This window comes from Neophocaena asiaeorientalis, unplaced genomic scaffold (assembly GCF_003031525.2).
Source record: "Neophocaena asiaeorientalis asiaeorientalis breed wild unplaced genomic scaffold, Neophocaena_asiaeorientalis_V1.1 scaffold132, whole genome shotgun sequence".
Classification (NCBI taxonomy): Eukaryota; Metazoa; Chordata; class Mammalia; order Artiodactyla; family Phocoenidae; genus Neophocaena; species Neophocaena asiaeorientalis.
Window position 1 is genome coordinate 4,435,758 of NW_020173393.1, and position 24,919 is coordinate 4,460,676.

General features: G+C 39.0%; 1 protein-coding gene across 1 annotated transcript in view; it reads left to right on the forward strand.

Moving 5' to 3' along the window:
• Positions 1-24,919, forward strand: part of PTPRT (protein tyrosine phosphatase receptor type T) — a 754,628-nt gene that overhangs the window by 507,460 nt on the left and 222,249 nt on the right. Inside the window, exon 11 of the mRNA XM_024746810.1 lies at positions 16,087-16,360. Within this exon, the coding sequence (XP_024602578.1) occupies positions 16,087-16,360 (274 nt within the window). The remainder of the gene's footprint in view (positions 1-16,086; positions 16,361-24,919) is intronic.

Consider the following 24,919-nt stretch of genomic DNA (forward strand, 5'->3'; position numbering starts at 1 on the left):
GTGTCACATGAATATTAAAAAGCTGTATACTCATATACTCAAGGGTTGAAATGAACACTTTTTACTGCTTCATCCAGGACATTCTTAAGCAAAACTGGCATTTTTGTTTTTATATAGCAAATTTTTATGTGGTGGTGACAAATACAATGACACGTACAGTTGGGTACCATACCACTGCTGGTAAAACCAGCAGTTTTACTCACTATTGCCTTTGCATTCAGTGCAAATATCAACAGAGTGGAAGAGGCAAATAAAGTTGTAGTATACTATTAAAATCATTTTGACATTGCAGAACCACTGAAAGGGTCATAGGACTTAAGCTTTTGTTCATTTGGGTTTTGTCTATCAATATCAATATGCTCTATTAGAAATTAAAGCTACATTTTAAACATACGATAATTTAAAAAAATAATAGTAAAGGCATTCACAGACCACACTTTGAGAACTGCTAAATTAGATTGATTATATTGTATCCAAGGGTCTCTTTGCCTCACATCACAAATTCAGGGCAAGGCTTCCACAGGAGGGTCCCTGAAACGTGTTGTATATAAGAATATCCATTGAGCTTATTCAGAGTTCATATTTCCAAGCCCTACATCGAGAAATTCTTAGTAGGGCTCTGGAATTCACAGGCGATTCTGTTGTTAGCTGGAGACCTGGCACCTAACAGTTCTCCACACATAGGTGATTTGTATTCCTGCAAATAACCTCATCAGTGGGTTACATTTTCCCATAGGAAAAATCCTCTAATTGGTGTTACTGTTCTTCTATAGCATTTATTTGCCCTATCTGGCACTAATATGCCAGTTATTATGATTAGTTTAATGGTTAATTAATAATCAATCCATTTAGCTTTTTAGAGCTTAGAAGGTCTTTTTGAGGACAATTCATTTCAGATGGTCTTATAAAAAAGTGCTCAGAGGGAGGAGATATGGGGATATATATATATATATATATATATATATATATATGTATAACTGATTCACTTTGTTATAAAGCAGAAATTAACACACCATTGTAAAGCAATTATACCCCAATAAAGATGTTAAAATAAATAAATAAATAAAATAGGAAAAAAAAAAGTGCTCAGAGGATTTTCGCCACTTTCCTTTCCTTAAGCAAATGTATTTGTTGCAAGTAGAGAATCCAAGGCTATCCACCCAAGTCTTCACTATTTCTCAGGAAATCTGCCTCGATTCCTCCACGTAGATGACATCAAGAGCTACTTCGTTAAAACTGTGGTATTTTCTGTTATCTTTCCACCATTATGTCTGCTAACTGGGATTTGCTGGTATTTAGGGAAACCTTGTGTGAGAGTGTGTGTGTGTTATCCATCTCATTTGCTGAAACCTCTTGTGAGTTTCTTTAATTAAATTTTAGTATCTAGTTTACCAGTCTAATACTCACATCATCTGTGAATAATGAAAATTTTGTGTCCTTCTTTACAGTTGTAATATCTCTTATTTTGGTTTTATGTTTTGTGGCATTGGGTAGAGCTTTTTGGGCAATGTTTGGGTAGAGCTTTGTGTTACTGCAACCTCCAAGACTTATCCTCCAGTAAATTTTTCTTATGTGTGATGTTAGTGGTAGGTTTGAAATAGCTATTTTTAAACATCATAATAAAAAATATCTCTATTGCATCCTTTATCTTTGTGCCTTTTAAAATCAGAAATGGATATTAAATTTTATCAAATGCCTTTTTAGCATCTATTCATATGATCATATTGGTTTTCTACTTGGACTTATTTATGTGTTATTTTCCTAGACTTTTTTGTATTACTAAATCTGTCTGTGTACCTGAGGTAAATGACCTGTTTATGGGGAACCAATTTAATAGCATATTAAAAGAATAATTTGTAACAATTTGAGACTCTTTCCCTCTTTCTCTGTCTTATGTATTTGCTTACATAACATGGAAATTATCAGTTGTTGAAAGATTGAAAGAAATCATGGGAAAAGCCATCTGGCTCCAGTGTTGTTCATTCTAATTTTCTTTTTTATGGAATGCTTAATTAATTTATTCTTTCTTTTTTGTTTAATAATGGCTTTTCAGATTCTGAAAGCAGGTTTTGTCCTATCCCATAGACATTAAATGTCATTGTTCTCATTGTAATAGTTCTAAAGTATATGAAATTGTGGTTTTGATTTCCTATTTGATATGAGAGTTACTTAGGAAAGTTCTTATTTTCCCCAACTGGAAGTTTTTATTTGTTTAGAATTTTGGTTTAATAACATCTGGTTCCATCTCATTATACAGAGGTAATATAATGTATACCTTTCCATATACAGAGAATTTATTGATTTTTGTGAATGCCCCTTGACATTTTGATCCTCCATCCCAAAGATGATCACTTAAGTATTAAAATATTATTTCCTTCTCTATCATATTTTCTGGGAGTAGCTTTCATAATTTTGTTTTATTTTTATTCATAAATTCAGACATTTCAAATGTATACATACACAGCCTTTTTCTTTTCTCTTTTGTGAATTGTTCTATTGTTAAGCTGAAAAAGATTTTTGCTGCTCCAGATTATTTTTTTTCGAATTTCAAATCTACAGGCTGTTACAAGAATGGCACAATAAGCATCCCTATATCCTTCTCCCAGATTCACCAGTTGTAAATATTTTGTCAATTTACTTTATGTCTCTTCTCCTGATCTCTGAAATGCTGGCTAGGTTAGTTGTAGTAATCATGACTCTTTAAAGCCTCCAGTTTGTATATCCTCAGAAAAAGGTCAGCCTTCTACATATCCACAGTGCAGTCATCACACTCAGGAAATTGAGTGCAGTATCCAATCAAGAATCATACATTGCATTTGACTGCCGTAGTCATCTTGAAATTTTTCAGGGAACAAATTAAATTTTGAACCGTTTGAATATAATGTGGTTTGTCATATATGGTGAAGTCTTAAATTTGGTGCTTTTTTTTCTCATAATTATGGAATTTTCCCAACACTATTTATTGATAAAATTTTCTCTTTTCCATTGCCTTGCATTGCTTCTATTTCTATATATAAAATTCACACACACACATACACATACACACACACACCCCACACACACACACACATCCCTCTTTCGTTTTCTTTTAATCGTACTCCAATACCCATGGTTTAATTATTTTAACTTCATAATATCCTCTAACATCTAGTAGTGGTTTTTCACTCACATTCCTCTGTTTAAAAATAAGTGCTGGACTATATTTCCTATTTTAAACAAACAAACCAAAATAATCCCATTGACATTGTTAGAATTTCAAAATTGAGGTCATCTACATCTTCGGGGCTTCAAACTGTCACCTAACTGACCTCCTATTTTATACTGTTTGCTTTTTCCCAAAGAAAAAAACATCGATTTGGCAAGAATTGACATCTTTACAATATGTGATGCTTTCATCCAGGGCTTTAGCATTTCTGTCCATTTATTCATCTTTAGGTCAGCACAATTATTTAACACCCGCTGTGCCAAGCCCTGTGCTAGGGACTGGAGATATTATATCACTCAGTAGAGTTTTTTTTTTTTCTTTTCCTTTCCCAAGTCAGGCCTGTACATGTCTTATTTGTGTTATGCTTAGCTATTTTTTAAAGGATCCTATTCTAAAAGGGTTTTTCCCTTACCTCTTCTAGCTTGTTTTTTCATGTTGTACAGTTTATTTATCTCTATATTCTATCAAACCACTTTACTGAATTCTTTTATTAATTTTAAAAGTCTTTCACTTGATTCTCTTCAACATATTAGGTCACAGTCATATTATCTACAAATGATGATAAATTGCTTTCCTCTCTAAAATGTATATCTCTTCTGTTTTGTGTCTTATTGCATTGGCCAGAATTATCCCACTTTAGATACAAGTTCTAGAGGTGAAATGACTTGCTCAGCATGTCAGACAGAGCTAGTGAGTGGTAAAGCCAGAACTAAAACCTCAACCTTGCTTTTTTGGTGCAGTAAAGGTCACTAAAATAAGGCCATCCGTCTAAATATAACTGGCCCCATATCTATCCAGTTGCTTTTTCCTAAAAGGAAGGTTGACATTTGCAGTGCTTACAGTTGTCTCTTTAAATGACTTAACCTCTTAGGTGCACACACACGCACACACACACACACACACACACACACGCAGAGCCGGCATGATGATGATAAATGATATGGAGAAAAATTAAGCAGTGAGGGCTTTCCTGGTGGCGCAGTGGTTGAGAGTCCGCCTGCTGATGCAGGGGACACGGGTTCGTGCCCCGGTCTGGGAAGATCCCACGTGCCGCGGAGCGGCTGGGCCCATGAGCCATGGCTGCTGAGCCTGCGCGTCCGGAGCCTGTGCTCGTAATGGGAGAGGCCACAACAGTGAGAGGCCCGCGTACCACACACACAAAAATATTAAGCAGTGAAGTGTAACAGGGTATAATGTGGTTGGAGTTGCTGTTTTATTTTACTTTTTTAATATATAATTTTAAAATTATTTATTTATTTATTTTGGCTGCACTGGGTCTTAGTTGCAACACACAGGATCTTTGTTGCAGCATGTGGGATCTTTAGTTGCAGCATGTGGGATCTTTTAGCTGCGGCATGCGGGCTGTTAGCTGCGGCATGCATGCGGGATCTAGTTCCCCGACCTGAGATCGAACCTGGGCCCCCTGCGTTGGGAGCACAGAGGCTTACCCACCGGACCACCAGGGATGTCCCAAGGTTGATATTTTAAATACAGCGATCATGTAAGACTTCTCCAGCAGAGGTGAAGAGGCAAGTCTTCCAAGGGTTATGTATATCTGAGGGAAGAGCATTCCAGGCATCAAGGATAGTAAATGTGATGGCCTTAAGATGGGAACATGCCTATAGGGTATTCAAAGGACAGCAAAGAGGCCTCTTAACAGAGGGCCTTGGAGACGCTGTAAAGATGCTGCCTTTTACTCTACACAAGGTGGGAGGCATAGCGGGGCTCTGAGCACAGGAGTGTCGTGACGTGAGTCATGTTTTTAAAGGGTCACTCCAGCCACTGTTTTGAGATTGTTGGGGGCAAGATTGGAAGCAGGAAGACCAGTTGGTAGGCTATGGCAGTAATCCAATCAAGAGATCATGGGGGCTTGATAGGGTAGTAGCTGTGGAGGTGATGGAAGTGGTCAGATTCTGGATATGTATTGAAATTAGAACCACGGGAGTTGCTTACGTACGGTATTGTGAATGAGAGAGAGGACCAGTGATTAAGAGAAAATACATGAGGGCTGAGTCTTCTGCATTATGGTTTAAAATATATCTCCACACCAGTAAGTACATGCTCAATTAAAGCTAGTTATACTTCTTTTAAATATTTGAGAAGAAGATATGGCACTCTAGCCATCATGAGATGGTTGTCTGGTTTCTCCTTTTAAGGTTTCTTTTGATTTTATCTGATAATAATTAAAACTTAATTTGAACTCTTCCTTTGAATTTTTATGGCCCCTTTACACAGCATATGTTTCTTCCTTTAAATTTCTACTCAAAATCCACTTCCGTTAAATTTATGAAGTGCAGTTCAATCACAGGAGAAGAGTCCAAATGGAAAACAAGGCAAATCTCTGTGGTCTGATTTGATAACCCTGTAATAATAATGCATGCAGCAGTTGTTTTGGCTCCAGCCAACTTTTAGAAAAGGCACTCTGCTCTGTAGAAAGAATGTTCTAGACACACTATCTCATTTAACCCTCACACTATCCTGTAAGCACCCCTCTTCTCAGAATCCTTCCCTGGCCAAGTTCCTCCTTCTGCCCTCCCCATATTGAACTGTACTGAACACTTAATATCTGTCCCCCCCCCCCATCTCAGTTCTGAGCTCCCAGTGCCCAGGGGCCATATTACATTCAAATTTTAACCTGCTACATTGTAGTCATACGATAAATAACCTGATGAGTAAATGAGTAAGTACATGAAAGACAGAGTGGGCAGTGGATCACACAGCTAGTCAGAAGCCAGGGAAAGATGCACACGCACATGTTCTGATGCTAAACTGCAGAGGTATTCCTCTCCCCATTTCCTTGCCTCCTCTAATGGCTATTGTGACTAAGCAAATCGTGAACAAAAACAGGAATTCCTGGAGCCTTGGAGTGAAGGTTGGCTAACTAAGACATATCATTGTAAATTTCAGTTTCACAGTTCCAAGTGACCTTTAATGTGCGGAATGTAATTGCAAAGCTAGATTCTGTTGGGGATTACAAAGCTCACACTTGTTTCTTAGCCCATCTTGTACAATAATGCCGAAAGTTTATCATAGCATTTCCGTATTGAAATGTGTGCATCGTTGAATACTAAAGCACAGACCCTTTGGAAGGGAGAAAGAACATTCAGGATTACTCAGTCCATTTCCCTCATTTCGTTAAGAGCTTTATTGAGGTATAATTTGCATACCATAAAATTCAGTCCGTTTTAAGTGTACAATTCAGTGATTTTCAGTAAATCTGTAGGGTTGTGCAACCATCACCACGGTCCCATTTTAGAAAATTTTCATCACACCATAAAATACCGTGTGCCTGAGTGCAGTCGATTCCTGTTCACACCTGCAGTCCCAGGCAAACACTAATCTGATCGCTGTCTCTATAAATTTGCATTTCCTTGACATTTCATGTGAATGGAATCATACAGTATATAAAGTGTTTTTCATCTGGCTTCTGTCATTTAGCATAATATTTTTGACCCTCATCCGTACTGTAGAGTATATTAGTAAATTGTTTCTTTTATTACTGAATAATATTTCATTATATGGATATACCACATATTGTTTATCTGTTCACCACTTGATAGACATTTAGATTGTTTTAGTGTTTTGGCTATTACGAATAATACTGTTATTAACATTTGTATACAAGTTTATGTATAGACATACATAGATAAGTATTTATGAATGGAATAGCTGGATGAATGGTAGCTTTATGTTGACCTTTTTAAGGAACTTCCAGACTATTTTCCAAAGTGACTGCACCATTTGACTTTCTCACAGCAATGTATGACAGCTCCAGTTTTCCAATACCCTTGTCAACACTTGCAATTGTCTGTCTTTTTACCGATAGCTGTTCTAAGTGGGGAGGGGGGTGGTTTCTTTTTAATTGTTGTTGTCTTATTTTCTTTTCTTCTTTTTTTTATTTTTAAAATTTTTTTTATTGAAGTATAGTTGTTTTACAATATTATATTAGTTTCAGGTATACAGCATAGTGATTCAGTATTTTTACAGATTGTACTCCATTAAAAGTCATTATAAGATAATGGCTGTGATTCCTTGTGCTGTACAATATATCCTTGTTGCTTATCTATTTTATACATAGTAATTTGTATGTCTTAACCCCATACCCCTACTTTGCCCCTCCCCCCTTGCCTCTTCCCTTTGGTAACCACTAGTTTGTTTTCTGTATCTGTGAGTCTGTTTCTGTTTTGCATATATATTCATTTGTATTATTTTTTAGATTCCACATATAAGTTTGATTCCTTCTTTATATCTTTAGTTGTGGAAAATCTTTTCTGCTAGTGTTCAGGTCATTCTCATAGATAGCTACTCTGTAAATAGTTGTAATTTTGGTGTGCCCATGGAAGGAGCTGAGCTCAGTGTCTTCCGACACCACCATCTTGGCCACACCTCTTAAGGTTGACCATCTTTTCATGAGTTTATAAACCACTTGTATTTTATTGTTAGTGAAATGTCTAGTCAAATCTTTTGCCAATTTTTAAATTGGGTTGTTAGTGTTTTTATTATTGAGTTGTATTGTGTCATTATGTATGTTAGATATGTCATCATACCTTGCATACCTTGCATACCTTTCAAATGGTTTCTCTCAATATGTAGCTTGTCTTTTCATTGGTTTAATAGTGTCTTTTGAAGTCAATTTTTTTTTTAATCTGATAACATCCAATTTATCAGATGCTTGTTTTTTTGAAAAGTCTTCTGGCATTCTGATAGAGATTGCTTTAAATCTATAGATAAATTTGATGAGAATTGCCATCTTAACAATATTGACTATTTCAATCCATAAACAGGGACTGTCTCTTCATTTATTTAGATCTTCTTCATTTTTTTCAGCAGTTTTTTATACTTTTCAGTGTCTAAGTATTTTACATCTTTTGTTTAGATTTATTTTTAGGTATTCTTTCTGATACTATTGTGAATAGAATTGTTTACTTAATTTCATTTTCAGATTGTCCTTTCCTAGTGATAAAGATAATTCATTTTTGTATATTGGTCTTATATCTTGTGACCTTATTGAAATTGTTTTATTTCAAGTTGTGTGTGTGTGTATATTCTTCAGAATTTTCTACATACAGAATAATGTCACCAGCAAGTAAAAAGTTTTACTTCTTCCTTTCAAATCTGGGTACCTTTAATTAATGAATTGACTAGCTTCACTGACTAGAATCTCTAGTACAATGCCTTATTTCATTGGCTTGAATCTCTAGTACAATGTTAAACAGATGTCCTTGTCTTATTCCTGATTTTAAAGGGAAAGCATTCAATCTTTTACCCTTGAGTATGATGTTAGTTTTATGTATTTTGTAGATGGACTTACCAAATTTAGAAAGGTTTTTTTTTTTCTATTCCCAGTTTGTTAGTACTTTTTTATCATAAATATGCATTGGATTTTTTTCAAATATTTTTTCTGAACTTGTTGAAATTATCACGATGTTTCTTCCCTTTATTTGAAAAATATGGTGTATTGCATTAATTGATTTTGGATATTAAATCAACCTTGCATTCCTGTAATAAATCTCACTTAGTCATGATGTACAATCTTTTTCATATGTTGCTAGATTTAGTTTGCTAATATTTGGTTAAATATTTTTTAGATCTATATTCATGAAGGATAATGCTGTAGTTTACTTTCACTGTAATGTATTACTCTGGTTTTGATATCAGGGCCTCACAGAATGAGTCAGGATACATTTCCTATTTTCTGGATATCAGAACTATTTATTGTTTTAATATTTGCCATATGGGCGGGGCTTTTTGAGGGAAGAATTTAATTACTAATTCAGTTATTTTACTGTTACGAGTATATTGAAATTTTCTATTTTTTCATGAGTCAGTTTTGGCAAGTTGTGTTTCTACGAATTTATCTATTTCATCTATGTTGTCTATTATTTGGCATAAAGTTTTTCCTAGCATTCCCTTGTAATTTTTAAAATTTCTATAGGCTCAGTAGTGATGCCTCCTCTTTCATCCTTGATGTTGTTAGTTTACGTCATAGCTCTTTGTCTTCAGATCAGTGTAGAGAAAGAGTTGCCAATTCTGTTGATCTTTTCAAAAACCAACTTTTGTTTCATTGATTTTCACTCTGATTTTTATTCTTGTTTTCTTTCTGCCTATTTAGAGTTTAGTTTGCTCTTATTTTTCTACTGTCTTAAGGTAGATACTTAGATTAATGATTTGAGATCTCTCTTCTTTTCTAACATAGTTATTTCAGGCTATAAATTTTCCTCCAGTCACCACTAAAATTGTTATCGTTGCTAATACTGTTCAGTTTAACCATTGCTCTTTGGAGAGAGAATGTGCTGAGCTCCTCGCTCCACCACTCAAGAAGGCCCACACCCTGATTTTTAAATATGAGGAAGTTGAGGCATATAGAGGTTATTTTAGGTTGGGTTCTTCCAGAAACAGACTCAGAGATGCTGGGTGGGCTTCCACTCCCTACTCTGGACCACCATGGCTTCCCTCATCATGTACAGATGCCTGCTTGCTCTGCCCTGTCTAATGGCTTTAGGACTGAACCATCTGGGAGGGAACTAGAGCAGGGCAGTTCAGAAATCTTGAACTGTACTTATAAGTTTTGAGGTTCGTTGTAGTGTTGATGAGTTAATTGTGAAACTATTTTGTGTGTGTCATGTGACAATGTATATGAGTAAAATATTGATATTGAAAATGAGGGTTCTTGGTGTAGGAATTCGGAAAAACAAATATGGGAAAGGTAACGAAGAATCTTATATTACTGGATTTGAACTGGCAATACCAGTATGAACTAATCAGTATGAACTTATGATGTTTAAAAAGGTATTTCACAACGAGGTCCTACTGTATAGCACAGGGAACTATATTCAATATCTTGTAATAACCTATAATGGGAAAGAATCTGAAAAAGAATTCACACACATATATGTATGAGTGAATCACTTTGCTGCACTCCTGAAACTAACACAAAATTGTAAATCAACTATACTTCAATTAAAAACTGTATTCCTTAATTCTGTCCAGTTGAAGGGCATAGAGGCAATTGTATAACAGTACAATGAGCTTACTTGGTGCCCAGAAGTGCCTGATTATGGTTCCAGGGAAGGAGGGCACAGGTGAACCTTGAACATCTTGTGGTGCCTACAAGCAAGGGTGTGCTCAGTGATCAGTGGGGCCACCAAAGGATGTGGGAGCTGCCTGAAGGGGCTTCCACTGGACTTAAAACTATTTTTATTTTACACTTACTTAGATATTTTATACTTGTACATATTTATCAACTCCTTGTACCTGTGGCTCTTATATAACTATAAAAGTATAATACTATACTTACTTCAACTATAAAAGTAAATCAAAGTTACAAATAAATAAATAATATTATAAAAGAAAAAAAAGAAATCTTGGTGGAGAAGCCACTGTGATTGATGGAATGTTACCACATGCCTCAGCAGAGTTGGGCTGAAAACAGAGGTTGAAAAATACTTTGCCTAACTGGATCTCTGCTCTTATGCAAGTCCCATGTGGTCATTGGTCATAGGTGCCCTGTAGGGGAACTGTTGGTGCTCATAGAGATCCCCTCATCTCCCCTTTCCTGCAATGTGCCCATCCTCCATATTCTATGCGCTTTGATGCAAATGGCCCTTGACCGTGACCATCTTTGAAGGGTTGCCGTTACGCTACCAGAGCCACCCTGTTTGACCCACAAAGTTGGGAGTACCTGGGAGTTTGTCTCTGCAGGAGGGTCCGTAACCAATAACTGATTGGTATCAGAGGCTCAAATACCCTTGGCTTGAGATAAGACAAACTGGGGGGTACAATTTATGCTCCAGAGCTCCCTATGGGATCAGATTGAGTCTGGGACCTTGCCTTGAAATCATATTCTTACTTAGCTTCTGCCCTGTTCTCTCCTCTTCCCTCACTCCCTTACTGGTTTCTCCTGGGACCACTTCTTTAACAGATTATTTGCATTGAAACTTTAGCTGAGGGTCTGTTTCTAGAAGAACGTGAACTAAAACAAACCTATTTCTGGGAGCACATTGGCTCAAATATGCCACTTTCTGAAGTTGGGCAGCATCCCCTCTATCTGTCTTCTGACTTCAACATTCTGAATGGATACAGCCTCTGGCTGGAAACATCTTCCCTGGATATAGAAAGGGCACCACAGGACGTGTCTATGTTGGAGGCATGGGTCTCATAGGTCCCTGGTGCCCCTCAGTGGTACCTGGTCAGAGGAGCGTGAGTCCTCCTCTAAACTATTAATTCGGAAAGCAGAGGAGGCATGAGAGTCCAGCGGCAGGGTTCTTCCAAAGCCTGCAGAGGTTCCTGCAGGTTTTGCTCTTAAAGGCATCTAAGGCTATTGACCTCTACGAGCTGGGGTCTTGGACTTCGGACCAGAGTAGAGTATTCTTGTCTCAGGAGACACTGAAACTAAAATATAGAAGTTGCTGGCAAGCCTGGGTCTGAAGAGTCAGGGAGGAGAGGGGAAGGAGCGTATCAGTCACCGTAGAAAGAGGATGAACAATGGACATTGACGGTGAGGAAACCAAAGCTAAGGAGGTGAAAGAGGTACAAATACCCCTTGGCCTTATGCATTGAGGTGAGGTTGCCGCCTAGCTTTCAGGGTCCCGAAAGAAGAGACCCTTATAATAAATTATGCAGAAAACGTGGTCATAAATGTCCACCTTCTCATTGGGAGAAATAGAGAAGGTATCACAGGAGGGGGAAATGTATGAGTAAACATTGTATGTTGTGAGGTAAGCGTAGAAAAGAATAAGTTATTCTCGTACTATCAGGACTTTTCTACTTAAAAAAAATCCTGTCTCTTTACAAATGATCCTGAATAGTTTATTCTAACCACTTATTTTGCACTAGAGATAATGACTTGGGCTGGGGGGAGTGGGTAGTCCCATTTAGGTATGATTTAATCATCACCAGTGAGCTGAAAAGAGCTTCGATAAATATATTTTCAAGAGAATGCTGATGAGAATGAAGTTACCTCAGAAACAAAAACAATGCCCCCCTCTCTCGTCTTTCTCCCACCGCTTCCTACAGTATGTAGTTCAGGGACAGGAAAGCCGCATAACTTGCTCGGCCACTTCTTACCTCCTTCCCCTTAGTCAGAACTCCCAGATCTTTGAGAGAGGCTGCATTCCCTGGCAAAAAAGGATTTATATGACGAAATGGTTTACAGCTTTCTGGCTGCAATTGTAGATTTGCCTCTGAATGGACAGACTACAGACACAGTGGGCCTCAGGAAGCTGCTGGGTGTGCTCTGGCACATCGATCCCAATTGTATGTGAGCCATATGTTGACAACACAGTTTAACCCCAAAAATGTCCTTTGCTAGTCTTTGTGATTTCAGACGAGGCTGGGTGGAATAGAGCTATGCAATTTCAGCTGCCAAGCAAAAAAAACAAAAAAAATGCTTGGAAGGCCCTCTGCACATTTTGTTGGCTTATGGAAGAAGGAAGGTAGAGAAAAAGAAAGGATACTGAACTGACTGTGGGTCTGGATTTCTACTTTTGCTGCAGTTTGACACCCATGTGGCACTCAGCCTCTCAGCCTCAGTTTCCTCATCTGTAATCGGGCTGCTGAGTTTGGTTGAATTGACAAGTGAGTCCTCAATAATCAGATTGGTGGGGAGGAGGGGGCAGTGGGGTCTCAGACTGACCCCTGGAGAGATGATTTGCCTCTCTCTGTAGCCCTTGGCAGCATTCACGTGTCAGAGCTCAATGAAGACCCCACTGCTTGGCTGTCCATGACTGCAGAATCTCATGCCACTCATGGGCAGCCCTCGGGCCAGCCTTGTGACACTTCTTGATCCATCCCGTTATCGGAGGGACAGGGACAACAGAATGATTCTAGGGAGTGGAATCCAGCCCCAGTGAAGCTCCCAAGGTTTTGGGGTAAGGATGACAGAAGGATTCAAGGGTGGCATGAGAGTTCTGGGCTGAGAAACAGAGACAGAGGTCTTCTCGTGTGGGTGGGATTAACCCAAGTGGTGATTAGGGATAGGCTGGGCCTCAGGGGAAAACAGGGACCCATAGCTCTTTTCAATGTCCTGCTTCTAGGGATGAGGCTGTTGGTCCCTCCCAACCTGGTCAAGAGGGCATGAGGGCTGGATCGGTTGAGTGCCCCCCAAGCCCAGTGTAGAGTATTGTAGGTGCTATTGCAAGCATGGACAGGTGAACCCAAGAGGCTGTTGCTCCTTTTCTCTTAATTCCTTTTTGCCCTTTCCCTCATAGATGAGAGTCACATGAGTAATGGACCCTCAACAAGTACCTTAGCACACTAGCCAGCTTCAGTTTTACTCGAGAGTCTTGTTATATGTAAAGTAATACAGGTCCTGAAAACTGGCATAGGTGCTCCTCCACTCTCACCCCATGACCTCAGTTTGGGACTTGGGTCTTTGTGCTGTTTTTCAGGGACTGTTTTGAGCTTGTCCTGATAAACGTAGTGATGGTACCATTGAAAAAGACCTCAGAGTTGAGGATAGGATGAATAGTAAAGTCATAATTTAATTTAATTATTTGTTGACTTCAGTTTTTTTGTTTTTTGCGGTACGCGGGCCTCTCACTGTTGTGGCCTCTCCCGTTGCGGAGCACAGGCTCCGGACACGCAGGCTCAGCGGCCATGGCTCACGGGCCCAGCCGCTCCGCAGCATGTGGGATCTTCCCAGACCAGGGCACGAACCCGTGTCCCCTGCATCAGCAGGCGGACTCTCAACCACTGCGCCACCAGGGAAGCCCTGTTGACTTCAGTTTTATATACACATTTGGATGTCTCACACACACACAAATACACACACACACTTTGGGCTGTTGGAGACACTCACTCAGATTTCATACACACTTATTTAGGTGTCCGAACACTCAGGTTCACACTTGTCTGGATGTTACCCCCGCTCATTCAGAGAGTATACATGTTCACTCAGCTTTCAGACACCCAGGTCCTACAGATCCTCATTTGGACATCGTTCACACTCAGATGTAGTTTGTACTCCCAGAGAGGTTGGCCACATTCACTCACATGTCACTCATGCACTCTGGGCTGTTGAGTTCTTGTCCAGATGTGCACAGCAGATAGCAGGCATCTCATTGAGCTGTTGCTCACCTCCACTCCCATATCACTCATCCAGGGGCAGCACTCACATGCCCATTTGTTTCCCATCCACATTGCTGACCGTCCCCATGCTCAAGGAGATCCAGGGGAAGACTTGACACATTGATTGTGTCATGTTTCCTTGGGTCAGTCCCTCTGTAGCCTTTTTTCCTTAATTAAATAATCCTGTACCTCTGTCTCCACCAAGTTGTGCTTCTTAACCAGGTGTCTTTAGATGGGTAGCCTGATTGAAGAATGGTAGCACTCACCACGTTCCATTTTTATAAACCATGTGTTCGTTCACTGTGTCATCTTTAAATGACTGGTTTGAGGCCATTGCTGCAATCACTTCATTAATTTGCAAAAGTTCCTGGAGGTACTCTTTGGATAATTGGCTTAAATCATGAGTCCCAGAGATATGTGCGATAAAGATCTTAAAAAAGGAAAAAAAAAAAAGCATTTATTCAAGAGAACTACAAACTGTGGGCATTTGAAGAGATAGTAAAATGTTATCAAAATTCACAAAGTTTAGGATAACTTTTATGAAAGGAGCCTACACAGTTGGCACGCAGTTGGTGTTTTACAAAGGCTCGGTCATCTCTCTTCACACATTGACACCTTCTTACAGTCCTTCTAAGTCGAAGGGAATGTGTGAGATCACTAGACAGGAGCTCAGAAGAATCGCTGTTTATCTTGATTAGGGTTTCTGCATCCTGTCAGGTTGGGTTTCATGCTTATTTTCAATTTTAGTTCAATTTGGTCCATTTGAACAGGCATTCACTGATCACTATGTAGGTATCAGGCAACCAGCTGAGCAGTATGTGGATGGAGGAGAGTGATACAGAGATAACAAAGCCATAACTTCCACTGCCTGAAAGGTCACAGTCTAGACCTAGAAACGGCAGTTCCATGCTTATGTTATTGCCGTCCCGAGCAGATAGCCATTAACGAACAGTGGAGGAGCGAAGTAGGGGGAAGGTCATTCAGATTTGGAGGATCTATACCGGCTTCATAGAGGAGGTGAAAGATAGGCTTAGCCTTTAGAGAAGGGCTTCCACAGGCAGAAGTTGAATGAGAGGGCATTGCAGATGGAGGAAGCACGGACTGGTGATGGCATAGGCTGGGATCCAAAGGAGGTTTGTGCGATAGCGTGGGGTCTGCAGCAGCTGCAATGAGGGGTTTACCATAAGACTGTCTGAGGGGTAGACTAGAAGCCAGACAAAGCGCCCCAAAGGTCAGGATGAGGAGTCTAGATTGTCTCGTTTGAAGAACGGAGAGCCTATGAACGTGCTTGAAGAGGGACAGTGTTTATGTTCAGGAAGGTCAGTGGATTGACTGGTGAGTTGACCCAATCAATTAGAGGCAAAGAGACTAGCTGAGTTCAGCTAAGAGGTGGGGAAGTGCCCAACCCCAACAGTTTGATGGGAGGAGAGAAAAAGGGAGGGGCAGGTTCAGATTGCTGATATCGAGTCAACAGAGCTTGTTGATCAAAGCAGAGTGCAAACCAAGGATACAGGAAATGAGAATGAGCCCCGTCTTCAAGATCTGGCCACTTGATGAGCAGTGCTACCCTCACTAAGGAAAGAAATGGAGAAGAGGAACATACAGGTTTGTAGGGGTTGAAACTGAGTTGCATTTTTGGACATATGCAGTGTGAGCTGGCTTTGGAGCATCTAAATGGAAATCTGTTTCTGCAAAGCAGCGGGTTTATAAGTCTGAAGCTCAGGAGGGAGGTTTAAGTTGCAGACAGAAGTGACGATGATAAAAGTTCATCCCTCCAGGGGGTTGCTCATCTGCCTCTCCTCTTTCCTGTCCAGTGTTTATCAGCTGGTTGTCAAGGAGGAGCGGCTTCAGAAGTCACGGAGGGCAGCTGACATCATTGAGTGCTTTTCGGTGCCGGTGAGCTATAGGAATGCCTCCAGCCTCGATTCTCTGCACTACTTTGCTGCTGAATTGAAGCCTGCCAACCTGCCTGTCACCCAGCCATTTACAGTGGGTGACAACAAGACATACAATGGCTACTGGAACCCACCTCTTTCCCCTCTGAAAAGCTACAGCATCTACTTCCAGGCACTCAGCAAAGCAAATGGAGTAAGTATGGCCATATGGAGGCCATGTCTTGCCTTGTTTTTCCATTCTTAAATAAGAAGGCAGCATGGCTTTAGAGCAGAGGTTGACAAACTAAGGCCCGTGGACCAAATCATCCTGACCCATGCCTTTTTTTGTGAGTAAAGGGTTGTTGGGTTTTGGTTTTTGGTTTTTCATACAGCGACACCTATTCATTTCCATGGTCTGTAACTGCTTTGATGCTACAGCAGTACACTTGAGTAGTTGAGACAGACTGTGTGCTGCATAAAGCCTAAAATATTTACTATATGGCCCTTTACAGAAAAAAATTCTGAGACCCCTGTATTAGAGGACAGAAAGGTGTTTCACTTGGGCAAATCATATGCAGATCTAAGACTTAATTTCCTCATCTATAAAAGAATACCTATAAATTTGATATCAATTAATGCACTAAACATGTTTTAGTTAATCAGTGACTGCTAACCCCTTTATCATTACCGTTAGTCACATTAGGAAGTATTTTTCTCCCAAAGACAAGGTAACCTTTTTGTGTCAAATATTTTTTTGGTTACTGAGGAGTGCCAGTCATAACATTACAAAATCACAGGGCTGTAAAGGATCTGAAAGGTCATCCAATGTCTCCCTCCCTCTCCCTACATACAAAACAGTGCTTCAGTCAATATTACAATATCACAGTTAACTGATGTTAATAATTATTCTTTTTTTTAAATTGAAGTATAGTTGATTTACAATGTTGTGTTACTTTCTAGTGTACAGCAAAGTGATTCGGTTATATATACATATTCTTTTTCATTATGGTTTATTACAGGATATTGTAACTAGTTCCCTGCACTATACACTAGTACCTTGTTGTTTATCTGTCTTATGTATAGTAATGTATCTGTTAATCCCAAAGTCCTCCAACCCCTTTCCTCTTTTGTAACCATAAGTGTGTTTTCTATGTCTATGGGTCTATTTCTGTTTTGTAAATAAGTTGATTTGTATCATTTTTTTAGATTCCACATATAAGTAATACCATACGATATTTGTCTTTCTCTTTCTGACTGACTTCACTTAGTATGACAATGTCTAGGTCCATCCATGTTGCTGCAAATGGCATTATTTCATTCTTTTTTATGGCTGAGTAGTATTTCATTGTGTGTGTGTGTGTGTATATATATATATATATATATACACACACATATACATATATATCACATCTTCTTTATCCATTCAAATGATGAACATTTAGGTTGCTTCCATGTCTTGGCTATTGTAAGTAATGCTGCTATCAACATTAGGATGCAGGTATCTTTCTGAATTAAGGTTTTCTCTGGATATATGCCCAGGAGTGGGATTGCTGGATCATATGGCAACTCTATGTTTAGTTTTTTAAGGAACCTCCATATTGTTCTCCATAGTGGCTGCACCAATTTACATTCCCACAAACAGGGTAGGAGGGTTCCCTTTTCTCTACATGCTCTCCAGCATTTATTTGATGATGTTAGTGCTTATTCTTGAATACCTCCAATGACAGAGAACTCACTTCTTTATGTGGTAACTTTGCTGATCTTTGTGGAGGCTGTGGCTCTAAGAAAGCTTTTTTTTAAACTGACTTAAATATATCGTTTATTGTAGCTTCTACCCATTGCTCTTGATCCATACTTTTAGGTCCCAGTAGAACCAGTGCAATCACCTTCTCAGGTGGCATTTTTTTTCAGTTACATAAGAACTTTTCCACCATTCACTTCCCCTCTATACACACAGACCCATCTGGTCTTATATTCGCAAGCTAACTATCTTTAAGTTCCTCTTATACTCAAGTATTTTCCATCTAGGATGCTTTTGTGGACATGTTTTGTTTCAGGTTGCCATATTTCATTCAACAAATAGATAATGAACAGTGACGTTTGCTAGACCCGATAGTTCATATTAAGATTATGTAGTATGTACCCTCAAAGAGCTTCTATAAATGTAAGGGAATCTTATGTGCCATGTTCCACAGTGTTTCTGGAGAAGTGAGAGGCTCACTGGAGAAGGGAAAGCTGAGACAGAAGCAAGATTTGCTAAAGTTCTTACAGAACAGCCTGTGGCCAAGATAGTCTAGTCTGTCAGTGGCAGTCATTACCTTATGAGAAACCTGGATTGAGAAACTAATTAACATTTAAAATGTCCACATACCCATTTAGATTCCACATTGGTATTTCAGTTCTGCATTCATTACTGGTTCAAGCAACATTCCTCACAGAGAGTATAAAACTACAAAAAGAAGCCAGACTGCCTTCCACCTGTCCATCTGGTCTTACCTCTGCATGCAACAGTCTGATGTATTGTGGAGGAAGACATATAAAGATGGCCAGAAGCATCTGGGAGCTCATCTTCTTCTTGGTTCTCTGCATTCCATATGAGCCAGTTTCTTGGTTCAGCACAACCCTGAGAAGGGATGGCTTTCCCTGCTCTTGGCAACGTATCAAGAGGTGCTGTTGGGTTTCCATGCTGTGGAGCAGAGTCGTAGCTTCATTCGATTCACCTGCTATCGCATTCCTACCAAGATTCTCCTGAAAACCCAGCGACAGACCAAGTTTGTAGAACCCAGGGAACTAGAAGATGGACCCCAGGAGAGATTTCCCCAACCTGAGCATGGTAGGTCCTAGAAGAACAGCAGATGAGGCAGGAAGATTGCTGGAGGTCTTGCCCCCCCAGACATCGTATAATAGAAACCTTTCTCAAGACATGCGGTTTTGCCATTGGGCAAAAGTCACCCCACTGTGAGGCTACCTCATCTAAGAAGCCGTTTCTACTACTGCTTCCAAGATAAACAAAGCCATTTAGTTACTCATGCCTCTGATGCCACCCCGTGTGTACACCCATTTGGGAGCTAAGGTTTGCTGTAATGAAACACAGGCAGGAATGGAACTGGATGGGTGCTTATGCCAGGTGTCTTGAGGGTATAGTCGGCCTCACAGGAACAGAGAGGAAAAAGCTGTGGGAGCTGGCACTCAGAGTATTGTATTTTTCTAGCAAGAGAAAAACCACACACCATTTCAAATTACTGTGTAGTATTAAGTTTTACCGAAAGGAGTTGGGTGAAAGGGACACAGGAGCAGGAAAGTCATTCTCGGCCTAACACATCTCTGCTTGGCCCCCTCAGATTTCACCATATCATAAAGGGCGGAAGACAATGCAGTTAAGCCTGGAGGAGTTTTGAGGAGATGTTATAACCCACAAATTTCTTACCAGCCAAGTTGTTGTTCTTGTGTAAATGCATCAGAAAGACATTCTCACCATCCTGAGGGGCCCACAGGTCCTGCTTCTAATAAATCATTCAAAGAGCAACTGACCAAGCAATGAATCAAAATAAAGAAATCAAGAATAGAGAAATATGAAATAAAAAGACCCACAGTGAGCATGGAAACTAATTAAATTTCAATTAAAGCTAAATAATTGCTCTAAACATGTTACAAAGAGGTTAATATTAAAAGCAATTACTTAAAGAAAAGATGTCTAGTGTAAAAAGTTAACAGTTGTGATCTGGGTCTGTAATTCACTCTTATGTCAACAAAAACTAAGAAAGAGTTGGAGGATTGATGAATGTAAATAAAAATCTGCTAATTATCCCACTTTAGACAGGATAGAATAGCTAATGACTATTCTATTTTTGATACTAAGATTTTTTTTAGGTATACTTTTTTGGAACATAAAGGCAGCCTTCCAATCTATCATAGAAAAGCCAGAAGACAACAATCTGCAAAGAAAAGGGCGAGAAATAAAGGAAACTATAAGTAAACATGAAAATCAGCAACTGTAAAGCAGGCCAGAAACAGAAGCGCTGTATTTTTTTTAAAGTGATGCTTTACTCCCTTCAGAAAGGGGTAAAATGTCTTGAGTCAAGTAAAAACCAGAATTCAGCAAATCTGTATCACTAGAAGATTAAAAACAAAGGTTAGGGCAAAGTTATATTACATTTAAAAAATTCACGGAAAGCAGAAATGGGCATTTGTTGCAGGATGGTTGTGGGCAAGGTTGAGTGATTTACTGTCAGTCCATTTCATTGCTTCCGATCCCATCTACAAGTTTCAGTCAAAACAGAGTAAGAGGAGAATTTTAGGGTTCAGATATATTTATTCTGTGAATAGTAAAGATGTTTTTTCAGCTTAGCAGAGTGGCTAAATATTCAGCCTTTACAATCAGACTGCCTATACACAAAACCCTAGTAACTGTGTGACTTTAAGTAACCTATTAAAAGGGTTAGATGTGACTGATTAATTAATTAAGGAAACATCTAGCAAGCACACACTCTGTGTCCCCACCCCCCCCCCAAAAGGCACCTTTTTTGAGTGCTGGGAATAAAGCAGTAAGCCAAACAGACAAAAAATCCCTGCCCTCATAGCATTTACATTCTAGTAAGGGAGAGACCAAAAATAAATAAGTGAAATCATGTGTCACATAATTAGTCATTAGGTTTAGAAATGTGGAGGTCACTCATTAAATCTTGACTGTTATTAGGATGGGAGTAAAGACATTTTATAAACTCTACAGTGAACTATATAAATGTGGAGTAATTTAATCCAGCCCTGTAAAAACCATGGAGAGTCCGAGTATGATGTCCGTTATGAAGCATGGTCCTCAGAGTCCTCACAGGCACCTTCATGAAGTGTGAGTTGTTCACAGGCACTTGCGTTTGGAATTTTGATCAGATTAGTATTGGGTTGGCCCAAAAGTTCGTTTGGGTTTTTCCATAGCATCTTATGGAAAAACCCGAACGAGATTTTGGGCCAACCCAATATCCCATTTACGCATCTATGCTTTCTTACAGATAACAAGGTCAGTCCCACCTGTTGAAGGACTGTCTTTGGTGCTGAATTCTCAGCATCTGTCTTTCTTGCGAATCAGGCCATACTGTAACTATTTGTTTTGGATACAACAATATTACAGATCTATAGCGGTTAAGAACTGGATGATTTTGAGGTGTCATCTAATCTACACCAGAAGCCAACATAGAAATCTCTAATAAAGTGTTCTTGGCAAGGCATTATATAGCCTCAGCTTGACCACTGCAATTCTTTGGAGGGAAAGAGTTGATTCCTTTGCTGAACAAGAAAAATTGTTAGAACTTTCTCCTTTCTATAAAGCCAAATTCTGTCCCCTTAACTCTCTACTCTTGGACACTTGTATTGATTTGAACAAATCAAATCATTCTTTACCATGTCAGCCTTTGGGAGAAAATACGACAGTATCAATTACCATCCCTGGCTACCTAGGCCATCTCTCATTGATATTTAATATGCAGTTACTTCTGTTTCTCACATGGCATGATTTCTGTATCTCTTTCATCCTGTTTATTCTGTTCTCTCATAGAGACTCCTTTTTTCCAATGCCTTCCTTAACAAGGGGTAACCAGAATCTAGCATTGTACTGCAGATATAGTTAGACCATTCCTGCTACATTTCAACTACCCCTCCTCTCTTGACTATTTTCTAAGACATTATTTCTCATACATTCCGAGATATTATTCTCACTTCGGGGACCTCTTGCAGGCTGCTGTATTATCCACGTCTGTCTTCTTCATTCTTTGAAGAACTAGTACCCTCTCAATTTTCAGGCCTCATCTTCAATGTCATATCCTTTGGGAACTTTCCAATCATATTATCTAAGAGCCATCCACACCAATACTCACTACATGTTAACCTGTTGTTTTTATTTAAAACGTTGTGCATACTTTTTAAACATCTTTATTACAGTATAACTGCTTAATGATGGTGTGTTAGTTCCTGCTGTATAACAAAGTGAATCAGCCATACGTATATATATATATATATATCTCCCCATATCCCCTCCCTCTGGTGTCTCCCTCCCAGCCTCCCTATCCCACCCCTCTAGGTGGTGACAAGGCATGGAGCTGATTGCCCTGGGCTATGCGGCTGCTTCCCATTAGCTATCTGTTTTACATTTGGTAGTGTATATATGCCACTGCCACTCTCTCACTTCATCGCAGCTTACTCTTCGCTCTCCCCGCGTCCTAAGGTCCATTCTCTACATCTGCATCTTTACTCCTGTCCTGCCCCTAGGTTCTTCAGAACCATTTTTTTCTTTTTTTTTAGATTCCATATATATGTGTTAGCACATGGTATTTGTTTTTCTCTTGCAGAGTTACATCACCCTGTATGACAGACTTTGGTCCATCCACCTCACTACAGATAACTCAATTTCATTTCTTTTTATGGCTGAGTAATATTCCATTGTATATATGTGCCACATCTTGTTTATCCATTCATCTGTCGATGCACAATTAGGTTGCTTCCATCTCCTGGCTATTGTAAATAGAGCTGCAATGAACATTTTGGTACATGACTCTTTTTGAATTACGGTTTTCTCAGGGTATATGCCCAGTAGTGGGATTGCTGGGTCATGTGGTAGTTCTATTTTTAGTTTTTAAAGGAACCTCCATACTGTTCTCCATAGTGGCTGTATCAATTTACATTCCCACCAACAGTGCAGGAGGGTTCCCTTTTCTCCACACCCCCTCCAGCATTTATTGTTTGTAGATATTTTGATGATGGCCATTCTGACCGGTGTGAGGTGATACCTCATTGTGGTTTTGATTTGCATTTCTCTAATGGTTAGTGATGTTGAGCATCCTTTCATGCCTTTGTTGGCAATGTGTATATGTTCTTTGGAGAAATGTCTATTTAGGTCTTCTGCACATTTTTGGACTCGGTTGTTTGTTCTTTTCATATTGATCTTCAGGAGCTGCTTGTATATTTTGGAGATTAATCCTTTGTCAGTTGCTTCATTTGCAAATATTTTCTCCCATTCTGTGGGTTGTCTTTTCATCTTGTTTATGGTTTCCTTTGCTGTGCAAAAGCTTTGACGTTTCATTAGGTCCCATTTGTTTATTTTTGTTTTTATTTCCATTTCTCTAGGAGGTGGGTCAAAAAGGATCTTGCTGTGATTTATGTCAATGGGTGTTGAATTTTGTCAAAAGCTTTTTCTGCACCTTTTGAGATGATCATATGTTTTTTCTCCTTCAGTTTGTTAATATGGTTTATCACATTGATTGAAGAATCCATGCATTCCTGGGATAAACCCCATTTGATCATGGTGATTGATCCTTTTAATGTGCTGTTGGATTCTGTTTGTTAGTATTTTGTTGAGGATTTTTGCATCTATGTTCATCAGTGATATTGGCCTGTAGTTTTCTTTATTTTGTGACATCTTTGTCTCGTTTTGGTAACAGGGTGATGGTGGCCTCTTCAAATGAGTTTGTGAGTGCCCCTCCCTCTGCTATATTTTGGAAGAGTTTGAGAAGAAAAGGTGTTAGCTCTTCTCTAAATATTTGATAGAATTCACCTGTGAAGCCATCCAGTCCTGGGCTTTTGTTGTTGGAAGATTTCTAATCACAGTTTCAATTTCAGTGCTTGTGATTGCTCTGTTTATATTTTCTATTTCTTCCTGGTTCAGCCTTGGAAGGTTGTGCTTTTCTAAGCATTTGTCCATTTCTTCCAGGTTGTCCATTTTATTGCCATACAGTTGCCTGTAGTAATCTCTCATAATCCTTTGTATTTCTGCAGTGTCAGTTGTTACTTCTCCTTTTTGTTTCTAATTCTATTGATTTGAGTCTTCTCCCTTTTTTTCTTGATGAGTCTGGGTGATGGTTTATCAATTTTGTTTATCTTTTCAAAGAACCAGCTTTTAGTTTTATTGATCTTTGCTATTGTTTCCTTCATTTCTTTTTCATTTATTTCTGATCTGATCTTTATGCTTTCTTTCCTTCTGCTAACTTAGGGAGTTTTTTGTTCTTCTTTCTCTAATTGCTTTAGGTATAATGTTATATTCTTTATTTGAGATGTTTCTTCTTTCTTGAGGTAGGATTGTATTGCTGTAAGCTTCCCTCTTAGCACTGCTTTTGCTGCGTCCCATAGGTTTTGCGTTGTCATTTTCTCATTGTCTTTTGTTTCTAGGTATTTTTTGATTTCCTCTTTGATTTCTTCAGTGATCTCTTGGTTATTTAGTAGTGTATTGTTTAGCCGCCATGTGTTTGTATTTTTTACAGATTTTTTTCCTGTAATTGATATATAGTCTCATAGTGTTGTGGTCAGAAAAGATACTTGATACAATTTCAGTTTTCTTAAATTTACCAAGGCTTGATTTGTGACCCAAGATATGATCTGTCCTGGAGAGTGTTCCATGAGTCCTTGAGAAGTAAGCGTATTCTGTTGTTTTTGGGTGGAATGTCCTATAAGTATCAATTAAGTCCATCTTGTTTAATGTGTCATTTAAAGCCTGTGTTTCCGTATTTATTTTCATCTTGGATGATCTGTCCATTGGTGAAGGTGGGGTATTAAAGTCCCCTACTATGATTGTGTTACTGTCAATTTCTCCTTTTATGGCTGTTAGCATTTGCCTTATGTATTGAGGTGCTCCTATGTCGGGTGCATAAATATTTACAATTGTTATATCTTCTTCTTGGATCGATCCCTTGATCATTATGTAGTGTCCTTCTTTGTCTCTTGTAATAGTCTTTATTTTAAAGTCTATTTTGTCTGATATGAGAATTGCTACTCCAGCTTTCTTTTGTTTTCC